At 52.7% G+C, this 12,848-nt stretch overlaps 4 protein-coding genes across 4 annotated transcripts; 2 read left to right on the top strand and 2 right to left on the bottom strand.

Annotated features, from left to right (window-relative positions):
• Window positions 1-41: 41 nt before the first annotated feature.
• Window positions 42-2,058, bottom strand: BGZ61DRAFT_449375 (mannitol dehydrogenase domain-containing protein). The gene has a single exon (XM_046245608.1). The coding sequence runs from the start codon at window positions 1,923-1,925 to the stop codon at window positions 405-407; it is 1,521 nt and encodes a 506-aa protein (XP_046106337.1). The 5' UTR covers window positions 1,926-2,058; the 3' UTR covers window positions 42-404.
• A 1,917-nt stretch (window positions 2,059-3,975) lies between these two features.
• On the bottom strand, window positions 3,976-5,932 carry BGZ61DRAFT_449374 (amino acid/polyamine transporter I). Its single transcript, XM_046245607.1, has 3 exons — window positions 5,597-5,932; window positions 4,971-5,542; window positions 3,976-4,920 (listed from the first exon to the last, which is right to left on the bottom strand). Exons 1-3 carry the CDS (start codon window positions 5,776-5,778, stop codon window positions 4,130-4,132), a joined length of 1,545 nt encoding a protein of 514 aa, XP_046106336.1. The 5' UTR covers window positions 5,779-5,932; the 3' UTR covers window positions 3,976-4,129.
• Window positions 5,933-7,118: 1,186 nt separating this feature from the next.
• Window positions 7,119-8,427, top strand: BGZ61DRAFT_348704 (uncharacterized protein; the record flags this gene model as incomplete). Its single annotated transcript, XM_046240086.1, has 3 exons — window positions 7,119-7,409; window positions 7,465-7,835; window positions 7,887-8,427. 3 exons carry the CDS (start codon window positions 7,119-7,121, stop codon window positions 8,425-8,427), a joined length of 1,203 nt encoding a protein of 400 aa, XP_046106335.1.
• Window positions 8,428-9,160: 733 nt separating this feature from the next.
• Window positions 9,161-11,482, top strand: BGZ61DRAFT_449370 (mate-domain-containing protein). Its single transcript, XM_046245606.1, has one exon. The coding sequence runs from the start codon at window positions 9,640-9,642 to the stop codon at window positions 11,062-11,064; it is 1,425 nt and encodes a 474-aa protein (XP_046106334.1). The 5' UTR covers window positions 9,161-9,639; the 3' UTR covers window positions 11,065-11,482.
• The last annotated feature ends 1,366 nt before the right edge of the window (window positions 11,483-12,848 follow it).

The raw sequence follows: 12,848 nt of genomic DNA, 5'->3' as shown, positions 1-12,848 counted from the left end.
ATCCGCTGGAGCGGTTATACTTGATCACCGTACTATAGTCACAAGGAACGCGTGCAGGTAGATATGATACTCAGCAGCTGTCATACATTTCGGTGCTCATATCTACCTTTTCTATATGTTCCCAGACCCTGATCTACACTACAACGTCCAGATCCACTCCATCATACATCGCACCCCTTCTACTCTATACTAAGCTTTAGGAAAGACTGGACCTTTGCTTCACCTCTGCTCTATTCATCAAACTCTTATAAGTCGCATTTCGCATCAGTCATCAAATGGATCCAATGACGACGAACTCTATGAAACTCATGACATATTTCTTCTAGTCCAGTGTATCCGTACTCATTATAACATCAAACTCCGTCTATAGCGTAACAAGTCGACCACAACGTCTCCGATGTGGTTTAGTCGACGTACTTGGGAAGAGTTGCCATCACGCCGTCCTTGGCAATAAGCTCCATAGCCTTGGAGACCTCGTCAAGGAAGCGCTGGTCGTTTCGCAAGTCGTCACCGAACAGCATCTTGATGCTGAGCAACTGGCGGGGATCATTGCCACCTGCCTTTGCCAGGGCCTGGAGCTGCTCGAGCATGGGATCCTCGACCTCGAAGGTGTTGCCCGCGTCGTCAACACCGTTGATGTAACGGAACCAGCCAGCAGCGACGAAACACAGGCGCCGGAAGGGACCGGACACCCAGATCTGCTCGGCAATGGAAGGCATGATGAACTGAGGGATCTTGCCCGAGGCGTTGAGGGCAACACGGGGAATCTGGTCCATGATGGTGGGGTTGGAGAAGCGCTCGGTCAGCGTTTTGCAGTACTCGTCAATGTCGACGCCGGGGATCTCGGGCAGCAGGGGCTTGACCTCCTCCTGCATCATCTGCCAGACGAACTTGCGGTAGATGGGGTGCTCCATGACCTCGTGGACGTACTTGAAGCCGGCCAGCTGACCCGGGTAAGCCATGGCGGAGTGGCTGGCATTGAGAAGACGCAGCTTGTGCTTCTCAAACTGCTCGACGTCGTGCACATCATGGACGACCTGGACGCCGACCTTTTCAAACGGCGGGCGGCCATCACAGAACTTATCCTCGACAACCCACTGCATGAAGGGCTCCGTCACGACGGGCCAACCGTCCTCGATGCCAAAGTTGTCGGCCAGCGACTTGATGTCGGCTTGCGAGGTGACGGGAGTGATGCGGTCGACCATGGCGTTGGGGAAAGCTCCCTCCTCGACAATCCACTTGGCCAGCTCCGGGTTGCGGAGACGAGCAAACGACTCGAGCATGCGGCGGGAGATGGAGCCGTTGTGCTGCATGTTGTCACAGGACAAGACGGTGAAGGGCTTCATGCCCTGCTCATGACGCCGGGCCAGCGCAGCGTAGAGGAATCCAAAGGTGCTGATGGGCGCGTTCTCGTTGGCCGGGTCAATGTCGTGCTGGATGTCGGGATGCTCAGCCTGCAGCTCGTGGGTGTTTTCGTTGTAGTAGTAGCCGCTCTCGGTGATGGTCATCGACACAATGTGAGTGTCCGGGTGAGCCATCTTGGCAATGACGGCCTCGCGGTCGTCGGGCGCGAAGAGGAACGAATTGATGCTGCCGACGACCTTGGCGCGGCTGCCCTTGGCGGAGCGCTCAATGACGGTGTACAGATGGTCCTGAGCGTTCAAGACATCGCGCATGGCAGCATCGTTGGGACGCAGACCGACGCCGCAGATGGCCCAGTTGCGCTCGCCGTGCTTCTGCAGCAATTGATCGACATATACGGCCAGATGAGCTCTGTGGAAGCCGCCGACGCCGACGTGGACAATTCCCTCCTTGACGTCATCCCGGGCGTACGTAGGGATCTGGACCTTTTCGTTGCTCTGCTGCGAGGAGATCAAGGGCAGATTCTTGCTGGTGAGCTTGAGGCATTCCATACCGGAGGCCATTGTGATGAGATGAGGGAGACGAAGGCCAGGGAAATCAAAAAGAGGCCGTGGTTTGAAGGATTGAAACTTGGAAGATCAGATCACACCGCTGGCTGACTCCTGACCGCAGGTTTTTTATCAAGGGCCAGATAGTCTGACTTTCAATTATATGGGCCCGGTGACGTTTTGACTGGCCCGGTAGATAAACTAGGACTAGCGGTGGGCTAGCTTATTCATCAAACAAGCATCAAACAAGCGTCGCCAACTATCCGAACTCAACATTTTGGTGTTGCAAGGGTATAAGGAGGTCTATGCAGTTCTACGAGCGAGGTTGTTGGTTTTGTGACGTGGAAGATTGACAACTGTGTAGCCTCTACCATGTGAAGTCCTGGACGGGCTAAAAATAAATAAAAATATTCATGATTCGCACCACCAAGTCTAAACAGGAACAGGATGATGCTGGAATTTACTGCGCATATTCCAAAATTCCAATACGCCATTTGCGAAGTGGGTATAATAAGGCAAAATAAATCGATTCTAGTAGAATCATTGTCGTTGCACAGGGCTAGACAGCATACTGCCGTGCATCCGGACTGCCCGATGAACAAGGGCACATTGCACTAATAGAAAAGGGTCGCACAGTAAGATTGAGTATGATGGCAGTGCTAATGGAAGCATAATCGTCGGAGCGATGTCAAATGGAAATATTGGGCATCTTAGTGCTCCTCCAGAGGCTTTGTGGATATTTCAGTCGTGTATCACACCACGAGCTAGTTGAGACCTCTGCATATACCAACAAGCCTACGACGGGTCCAAAAGGACAGAACGAGCCATAGCTCTAAGAGAGATTCAAGTTTAAGCGACTGCGATGGAGGAGCTAAAAGTTGGCCATGCCAGCATCAGTATCGCAGTGGCCGCTATTAGAGATTAATTTCCTATCTTGCCTTGTGATCTTGACCAAGTTGTCGCCGCAGCTCCTGTCGTAGTTTGTCCTTCCCTTCTCGTAGGCTGCACTGTGAGGCACTGAATCAAGTGTTCAGAAACAAACATACCTACTCCTTTACCTGGTCAAGACCCAGTTCCGTATGTCTTGAATTTTCTTGCAGGGCCTCATACACTCCCCGTCCCCAGCCCGGCCGGTACTAATGTATCTCCCACCAAGAAACAGTACCCCCTTTGGCTGCTGTCATACACATTGCTAATTATTATTAAAAGAAGTATGAGGACGAACAGCCCGGGTTTAGCCCGCCTCTGCCTGAACTCCGGATTCCCGAGCCTGATCTTAACACTAGCTAGGTATTACTTGTCTCATGAGGGGGCTGACAACAGTCTAGACATTGATAGAAAAAAAAGAAAGAAAATGACTACTCTGTTCGATCTAGTCTCAGACATCAATGCACTCACTTAGTGTCATGTGTCTCATTTTTCATTCTCTTTTCTTCCAAATGTGACTTACCCTATATGTCGTCATCTGCGCCACCGAAACTCACTGTAGACCCTTGAACGCCACTGAAATACATGATGAGGCATATCCACAAGTATCCACTACTTTCCTCAGTTATCTCCCAGACTGGAAAGGATGTTCGCGACGGACCAAGCCACACAAATATGGCGTTGGTACAGCATTGCTTCTTTGAATCTCTGGTCGGGTTCTGAGAGTAATAATCGGCGACACGTAGTTAATTTCATCCCACGCTGCATTTTATTCCCGCATGAATCTAGCGCCGGATTAAGCCTTTCTAGGCGGATACTGCCGCATGGCTGAGACAACGACGCCCCATTGTAGCTTTAATGTGGTCAAGATCGAGTATCCGCCAAAGAAAGAGACCCTTGGAATGAGCCCCGTCACTAATTGGTTGTCATCTTTCCTCCAGCTTGAATCTGGTGACGCAACATTCATCTAAGAACACGGGTAACGCCCCGTACTAGCCACTGAGGAGCCCCACGAGTCCACTGCGCTAAATCTTCGCCTACAAAGATGGGTGGGGGTGGTGGATGGGGGTAATGGATGGGCCGTGGGATGGTCAGTCGAGTCACAGTCACGTCAACTTGTGGAGAAGGGGTCATCATCTTGTAGAGCATCTCGGAGATCGCAGTAGTTAACGCTCAATTTGAAGACATGGCGGTTCATGTCACTATCTACTGTTTCTATGTCCGCGCATTATATCGTACAGATAATTATTAGACAAGGCCCTGCTATGCGAGGCACTTTGCTTGACAAACGCCTAAGAGTTGGCAATGACAAAGTCGAGAATGGTGAGGTTGGGACCAGTCCAGTGCTTTTTCGCACGGAGGAACCACAGGGCGAGGGTAACAAAGAGCACAAAGACCATGACGGGGCCGCAGTAGTTCATGTTGGCAGCTGTGACAGGGAGGGTCGATGGGAAGGGGAGGAAGACGATGATGTACAGGGTGTAAACCAAGGCGAAAGCGTTGACGTACAATCCGTAGCGACCAAGGTTCCACTCTCCAAGCTTGAGGCCAGCGCTGTTGAAGCGAGCGTACAGAATGCTGCTAATGGCGATGGCGTAGCTGATGTAGAGGGCCATGGAGGACAGCGAGGTAATGGCACCGAAGGCGACGTAGCTGGAGCTGCCGATGTTGAGGAGGCAGAGAGCGCAGACGAGGAAGACGGTCAGCACGATGGAACGGATGGGAACGCGGTGCTTGGGGCTGACGTAGGCGAAGTAGGCTGGCATGCCACCATCACGGGACCAGGCCCAGGTCAGACGAGAAACGGACGCAATGTTGGCGAGGTTGACGCTGAAAGAGATGACGAAGAGGCCGGTGATCATGGCGGTGGTGGCCTTCTCGGAGCCAGTGACGGTGAGGAGGATGGTGAGGATGGGGCTGGCCGAGTTGAGGGCGTCGTCAATGGAACCCATTGAAGCGAGCAGCACGTTGACCATGATGAAGCCCAGGACACCGTTCATGAAGATGGACCAGAACATGGCACGGGGGACGGCCGACTTGGCCTTTCGGGTCTCCTCACTCATGTGGATAGCACTGTCGAAACCTGCGTCACAGTTAGTGAATGAAGGGAGCGGGAATGGGGAGGAAACATACCGGTGAAACTCCACACACAGGTGAGCATGCCCAAGTTCCAGGCAATGTAGCTATCATCCCAGCCGGAAACGGTGTTGGTCTTGAGCCAGAAGCTGCCACCGTGTCGGCTGCCCATGACACCGAGGACAACAGCAAAGACGACAAACAGGCACACGTGCAAAACACCGGCAACCATCTCAATCCAGGGGATCATCTCAAAGGCGTAGGTGTTCATCAGGCCCTGGAGCACGCACATGGCGATGACCAGAACCGACGTGTGCCAGCCGCCAGGGACGTAGTTGGGGTGGTTGAGCTGGATCATGGACTCGAGCAGGATGATGGTGACGTTGGCAATGCCGGCCAGCAGCGAGATGTAGCCAAACCACGTCGCCCAGCCCTGGACGTAGGTGGCGAAGCGTCGGACGGACGGAGGCGCGAGGTGGTAGGTCCAGTGATACTGGGCTCCGGCGACGGGCTGGATGGACGCCATCTCACCGAGCGAGGCGGCCTGGGAGATGGCGCCGCAGAAGACGATGATGAAGCTGAAGATGAAGGTCTGGGGGCCGCCATTGTACAGCGCAAAGTACATGTTGCTGGGTCCAGGTCAGTACAATACATGTTTGATTTACGTCATGGACAATACGAACGTGCACATGCCCTCCCATAGCGACATGTACGTCAGGGAAAAAGCAAACAGCTGGGAAAAGGAAAAGACCCTGCGGGTGCGCGTCTGGTTGTAGACGGACGAGCCGCCATCCTCGGTCTTGGTGGCGTCGACGGCGACGTCCTTGCCGTCGGGCTGCATCTCGATGCTGTCTGCTGGGGCCATTGCGAAGGAGACGAGGAACCAACAGAACCGAGAGGCTGGGTCGATGAGACAATGGTGGTCGTTGGGAACAGGCGTGGCTGCAGGACGAGGGTGGCTGGCTGGGGGAGAATATTTAAGAGAGGATGGCGAGGAAGTTAATCAACGGCGAGAAATCCACGCGAGCAATCAAATCAGCGGCCAGGAATCAATGTACATATGCATCGACATGCACCCCGGCAGTGGAGAGGCTCTGATACCACCTCTACGGACTCCGGAGCGATTGCCTCTGGCGGGGCCTGCGACGGTGAGATTGAATGCATGGCCTGACAAGGAGGAGACTCTGGTCCTTGGTGTATTTGCCTGCAGAGACGACGTGGGCTGTGGCTTGGTGTGTGAGTTCCGATTGGCAGCGGGCGTTGTGTCGACGACAATTGTCGGAGGCGACGGAGACTTGGTGGTGACTCTGGGACTAGATGGACCATGGAAGTGCTTGAATGGATCCTCTAGAGTCCCTGGAGGTGTTTGAATGGATCCTCTCTAGTCCCTGGAAGTGCCAAGATGGACCCTCCACACTCCCTGGAAGTGCATTAATGGACCTCTAGAAACCTGGGACTTCCCAACAACCCTTGAACACCCCCATGGCGGCAATGGCGCGTAGCCTAGGGCGCATCCGGGGCCGAAAAGTGGAGGAGCTCGCTCCTGGACGCTCCTTGTCTCCGAAGCCCTGTAGACACGCAGGGGCAACGCATAATTTGGATCGTTTAGCTGTCTTTGGAACAAAATCTCGCGGCTTGCAGTCAGAACCACCCGACCCTTGGTGGGAACCCCCCCATCTTACTGTAATATCACGACTGCGGCCCGCTGTAAGCCAGTCCAAGTCCAATATGAGGCGTCCAGTATGGGCGTCTCGTCTCGCTCTCGCATCCGAGCCGGGCCTGTCGACGACTCTGTCCCTGCTAGTCGGAGTGAAAACCTTCTACGCGCGTACGAGCCTCCTACAACACCCCACCTCCATCGAGCCGTCTCATGCTCGCCCCGGCAGATTGGATACTGTGGCGTAGGTGGCCGTCTCGGAGCATTCTTACCCTTGGCGTGGCGCTGATGCAGGCGGCGGACCACGCGGAAACGAGAGACATGCGTCGAAGAAGGAAGCTTTCTTGGCTGGGATATCGGGCTGTTGGTTCGCACGCGGCGAGTGCACAGCCGCGATATATAGACGCCCGACGATCCCCTTCTTCGGTGCCTTTGGTTTTGGCGGGGAGTCTGCCATCAGTTTGACTTGCACGGCCGGTCCATCCATTCGCTCGAAATCAAGACTGACAGCAGAGGCCAAGAATGTTGATTCCCTGACAACTGCCACCATGTCTACCGACTCGCCCGCGGCGCCAGCCTTCTACCCGCTCACCAAGGACGACCATGCGGCCTTGGTGGTGGTGGCTTCCGTCGTCTTTCTCATCTACGCCATCCTGGGCACCATAACCAAGCTGCTGATCCGGCTCAACATTACCTCCATGAGGGACTACGACTATACGTTGCTCGGTGGGCTCGTGGTCTACTTTGTCCAGACGGCTTGTGTCATCGCGGCGTGCAATAAAGGCCTCGGGATGCACCGAGATGATATTTCTTTGCAAGATTTCGAACGCTACAGCAAGGTGAGTGAAGCAACCGATAAGTTGATATACTTTAACTAACATGCGTCCTCGACAGTTGATGTATACCTCTCGGATCCTGGCCCTGTTCATCAACGGCAGCACCAAGATCTCGCTCTGCCTCCTGATCAGGCAAATCGACAGCCGAGGAAAGCTGAACCTTGCCAACATGGTCCTCGCCGGCTTCGTCCTCGTCTGCGTCGTGACCGGCGTCTTCGCCACCGTGTTCCAATGTCCACTGCCATCGCCGTGGCTTGCAGAAAGCCACGCAGAGTGCCCCAACTATGGCCCGATTTACATCTACAATGGCGTGATGGATATCGTCACGGATCTCGCGCTGTGCGTGCTGCCGGTTGTCATGATGTGGCATGTTCAGACCACGACGAGGAGGAAAGCTGTTGTCATGGGCTTGTTTGGAACTCGAATCATGTTGGTCTTCCCGCCCTGCGCGCTTCGATCGTACGCTAACCTGTCATCTAGTGTGCCGATCGTAACTATTCCAAGCCTCACAAACGCCCAATACCTCTTCCAAGATTATTCCGACCCCACGTGGCTGGCGGTCCCGAGAACCATTTGGTTTCAAACGTCTCTCGGTCTTTCTGTGCTCACCGTCTGCATCCCCAGCCTCAAGGGTATCATTGACAGTCTGCTCGGCTCTACCGCCGTGGCGGCTATCCAGGCCCCCTACGAGCTCAAGAGCAGCGACAAGCGCAGCGGCCTCGAGCTGACGGTCATTAACGACGGCTCCAGGGGTGCCTCGCACAACATCAGCGCCCGCAGCACTACGCTCAAGATGAGCTCCAAGGGCAAGTCCCCTGAGCACTCAGCGTGGTACTCGGATCGCGAGCCGACCACCAAGCACAGTGGAAGGGCGAGCCCGGGCGGCAGTGAGAGCGTGCGGAAGCTTACGGAGGGCGTCATCGTGGTGCGAGACGAGTTTGAGGTTCACTACGATGATAGGAGAATGTCTTCATCGCGGGCCGGTTCGCATGAGTCCTCAGATGCCGGGTATCGGATGTAGAATTCAAGCGCGCACCCAATGTTTCAAGAGATCACACCCAATACCTCAAAAGATCATTACACCCTCATTCCACTGCCCCGCAACGAAATGCCTCTAGTGACTGTGCAGTAAGTGCATGCCCCATCCCACCCGGGAACATGGATTTTCGGTTCGCCGAGCATGCGAAATCTCTGCAGTCTCGACGGCACGTACCGACTCTGATACGACTCTGCGACTCTGTGACAGCTGCGTCCTCCATCCAAAGTTGGCCGTCAAACCAGGGTGATGCAACAATACTACTCAGTAGGTTCAAGCTAACTCACTTGCGGATCCGAACATAAGTGCCGTACGACGTATTTTTTGCCCTTCTCAACACCCGGCAAATACCCGAGCCGCAGTAGAAGAACAAGGGTCACAGGGCACGCGGCAAGTGTTTATTCAGGGTTTATTCAGGGCAGGGGTTGGGAATCCGATTAGAAAATGCAAAACTCGACACTAGGTCCACTTCGCCAGGAAGACCCGCGGACACGGGCCGGTCCCGGTAACGCGACGGCTCGGCTCTTGACGACTAACTTGTTTGATCGGTACGAAGAGAATCTGGAGCAGGGCTATCGGAATCCAGGGACCCGGAAGCCAGAAGCCAGCGGGGATCGACTGCGAGGACAGGCCGCCGCGTGACCCAAGTGGCCTGCGGTATTAACAGAAGTAATAAACTAGCTAAAAAGCAAACAATTATTGCATCCTGGCGATGGTCATCCTGGCAAGGCGGAAAGGGGAAACAGTGCTATATGCGTAACTTACTACGTACGTCTTGGGCCCCTTGCGCGACGTTGCGGTCCAATCTGTTGCCCATGGCCTCATTCCGCTCCCCTTGCCCAGCTTAGCTCGCAAGACTCTCCCGGTTCAACCCCAAGTGACGATTGGACGTATTACGCAGAAACTGGTAAGCTCGCTTTGCATCGTTACGTCGCACTACCAAAACGGGGACTCGCATTGCCCCACAAAGCTGGCTCCCGGGGTGAAATAATGGGCTCATTCTTCCAGGATTCATGGGTTGTGCGCGCGCAAACCATTTTGCTTCTGCCTGCCGCTTAACAATCAGGTTTGCCGACGAACCGCTGTCGGAATGGAATGCCCCCCGTCCGTTCCAGCAGTTGGGCTCTGAGGTGCTGATCGTCCTCGCTTCCCCGTGGTCCCCCAGGCCTCCTCCTGCGCTCCCCGGTCTGCCACGCGATGGAGTCTGAGCATCGCTTCTTTGCTGAGACGGAGCCGTTGCTCTCAGATGCAGAGGATGGCGATGGCTTGAAGCCCAAGACGGAGAGCGTGGGCTCGGAGCTGCGGCTTCTCGCTGGATACTCGCTGCCCCTCATCGCCACCTATCTCCTCCAATACTCCTTCACCGTCATCACGACTTTCGTGGCCGGGCATCTCAGCACCGATGACCTGGCTGCGGCGAGCGTCGGCGTCACGACGATGAACATCATCGGCCTCGCAATCTTCGAGGGCATGGCCACTGCGCTCGACACGCTCTGTGCCCAGGCATATGGATCCGGCAATATCACAGGCGTTGGCCTACACGTGCAGCGGATGATTCTCCTGATGGCTCTCGTCTGCGTCCCCGTCGGTGCCGTCTGGCTCTGCTCCTCCTCCATCATTGCCGTGTTCATCCCGCAACATCACCTGGCCGTAAGTGCTGGCTCTTTCCTGCGAGTGAGCCTCATTGGCCTCCCCGGGTACGCTGCCTTCGAGGCTGGCAAGCGCTTTCTCCAGGCGCAGGGAGATTTCAAAGCCGGCATGGCCGTGTTGCTCGTCTGCGCCCCGGTCAACGCACTGCTGAGCTGGCTCTTTGCCTTCAAACTAGGAATGGGCCTCGACGGCGCTGCGCTCGGAGCGGCCCTTGCCAACGACCTCCGACCGATCCTCCTCCTCCTATATATCGTGTTGCTGAAGAAGTCGTCGCACAAGTGCTGGTCTGGTCTCTCTCGCAATGCCTTCAGGGGATGGGGCCCGATGGTCCGGCTGTCTGCGGCCGGATCTGCAGTCACCCTGGCCGAGTGGGCTGCGTTCGAGATCTTGACGTTTAGTACCTCGTACATCAGCACGGTTCACCTTGCTGCACAGACGATCTTGACGACGACGTCTGTGGTTGTGTGGCATATTCCTTTTTCTGTCAGTGTGGCTGTTAGCACGCGGATCGGCCATTTGATCGGCGCAGGTCTTGTCCCAACCGCTCGGCGAGCCACTGTACTCTATTCTGTCTGCTTCGTTGTTATTGGGCTATTCGACGGAGCTCTTCTGGTCTCTCTGCGTAATCACATTAGTCTTATATTCTCGGACGATTCGACCGTTCGAGAACTTGCCACCAAGGCCATGCTTGCTGTAGGCGCGTTCCAGGTCATCGATTCTATTCTGTGCGGTTGTAACGGCATCCTACGCGGTCTTGGACGACAGTCTATTGCTGCGTGGGTGGTTTTCGGCGTCAACTACCTAGCAGCTATACCATTTGCAATCTGGTTGGAGTTGGGGCCCCTGAAAATGGGATTGAATGGCGTGTGGATTGGCCTTGGGTCCGGGATGGTTGTCATTGGCATTATTGAGGTCATCTATATGAGAATGATAGACTGGAAGAAGTGCGTGGACGACTTGAAGTCGGAGTAGACGTAATGGTGGTGGGTTAGATAGGGTAGGCATGGTTTAGTTAAGCCTGACTTGACTAATTTGACAAGTGGCGATGCAAAGCATGAGTTGTGCATTTAGCACGCCACTTGTATTTATACTCGACGGACAAGGGCGGCTGTGGGAGAACTAGAGATGTGTGGTCGTTTTGTTGGCTATTGGAAAAATTGGTCCCAAGGATAATTATTCTCACCTCCTAGGCCGATGGTTTAATAATCCTCCAAATTTAATTATCGCGTCAATGATTTATATAACGACTCTTAGCGTCTATCATAGATATCACAACTGGTATCCTTCCTAGTTCCTGACACTGAATGTTACGACAAGGCAATATGGACGACTTACACCCGCTGAGATCAAGTGTCGCCTCGCTGCTTTTGCTCAGGGTCGCTCAGGCGCTAATCATCCTGCGTTAGGATTATAGCTACTGTACCGCAGCATTTTGAATAGCTTCAGCTATAATCGAGGGTGGCCCTGAAATGGCTCCCTGGCACCAAAGGTGGCCAGAAACAGACGCGCTGGTCAACATAGCAGCGCCCATGAGACAGCATCGACCAGGCACCGTGTCGTTGCCTCCCCTTTACTCTCTTAGGATCTATAAAAATGGCTCCAGTGTTGAAATCACTGTCCTGACTAATGTTTCAAATTATGTATCACGTGCTTGTACGAGTGTGACGAAGGACATAGCCTATTAATCTTAAACCTAATAACAGTTTTTTGCCTCTTCTAATTACTAAATATATAACTTCCTCTTTCCAGCAGATCTAGCTTTTTCAAGATACAGCTGTTACCTGCAGCTTATTAAGGTATTGGGAAAGGTAACTAGTTGGACTAGAAACCTTAGTTTGTCTGAGTATACTGTTGATCTTTGAATGGACTGGGTATGTGTATACTAGGGCACCCTAATCTCTTGATATAACTTCCTCTGTAATATCTTTTAGTTTTTTTGAGTTTTTAATAAGTTAATTAATATTATATTATTTATTAGTTATATAATTTGTATATTCTTATATAAGTAGTTAATAAATATTCTTTAGCTGAAATTCTTTTTTTTTTTAAGTATTCTTAAATTTGAATATTTAAATAGTTTAATTTTAAATGTATTCATTATTTAATTAGAATAATATTTATAGTTTCTATAAATATTAAGTTTTTAAATATTAGTAAAGTTAGTAATATATAAGTATTAGGTTGTATAGTATGTAACTTAATTATCCTAACAAAGGAAAACTGAAAAAGAAAGAAACCATTCTAGGGTGGCGGAAGTAGGCTGAGAAACTTCAATATATGTCCAGACTAAGGGGACTTGATGAACTGCAATCTCCTCTTTGGAATCTGCCTTGCCAGTTCATAAAATCAGTAGTCTACATAATAGTAAACGGGTAATACAATTACTAATCAACCCGATGGGCCGTCTGTATTGAGACATATTACCAGCGTATGCCGATTTGCAAGATCTGCTTTCCAGGCCCGCTCGAAGTACGCTCTGTCTGCTCGATGAGATAGGTGGACCATGTTTGTTTCATGCCACGAGTTACCAGGCCCCGATATCGTGGGCAGCTCAGGCTACATTTTGGTGACTATTCGAAGCCTAGGGATAACAGCATCCTAAGGGACTAGATCTACGACCCCTTGTTAATATTAGCATTCCAAAGTCGACAACGGTACTTATTGAACCCATGAAGTCTGGCGATGAGATCATCTATTGTAACCAACATATCTCTAGCGTGATCGAGCTCCTGCTGTTGAGATTTGACTGCAAGGGC

The sequence above is a fragment of the Ilyonectria robusta genome (assembly GCF_021365365.1).
Source record: "Ilyonectria robusta strain PMI_751 chromosome Unknown BGZ61scaffold_7, whole genome shotgun sequence".
Lineage (NCBI taxonomy): Eukaryota > Fungi > Ascomycota > Sordariomycetes > Hypocreales > Nectriaceae > Ilyonectria > Ilyonectria robusta.
This window is presented reverse-complemented; position numbering and strand designations above follow the sequence as displayed.

What these genes read in the sequence shown, in the direction of transcription:
- BGZ61DRAFT_449374 (XM_046245607.1), bottom strand. Translation starts at nt 5,778, where the DNA reads ATGGCCCCAGCAGACAGCATCGAGATGCAGCCCGACGGCAAGGACGTC. An exon ending in CTATGGGAGGGCATGTGCAC is followed by an intron (nt 5,543 to 5,596) that starts GTTCGTATTGTC and finishes ACCTGGACCCAG; the next exon opens with CAACATGTACTTTGCGCTGT. An exon ending in CTGTGTGTGGAGTTTCACCG is followed by an intron (nt 4,921 to 4,970) that starts GTATGTTTCCTC and finishes ACTGTGACGCAG; the next exon opens with GTTTCGACAGTGCTATCCAC.
- BGZ61DRAFT_449375 (XM_046245608.1), bottom strand. Translation starts at nt 1,925, where the DNA reads ATGGCCTCCGGTATGGAATGCCTCAAGCTCACCAGCAAGAATCTGCCC.
- BGZ61DRAFT_449370 (XM_046245606.1), top strand. Translation starts at nt 9,640, where the DNA reads ATGGAGTCTGAGCATCGCTTCTTTGCTGAGACGGAGCCGTTGCTCTCA.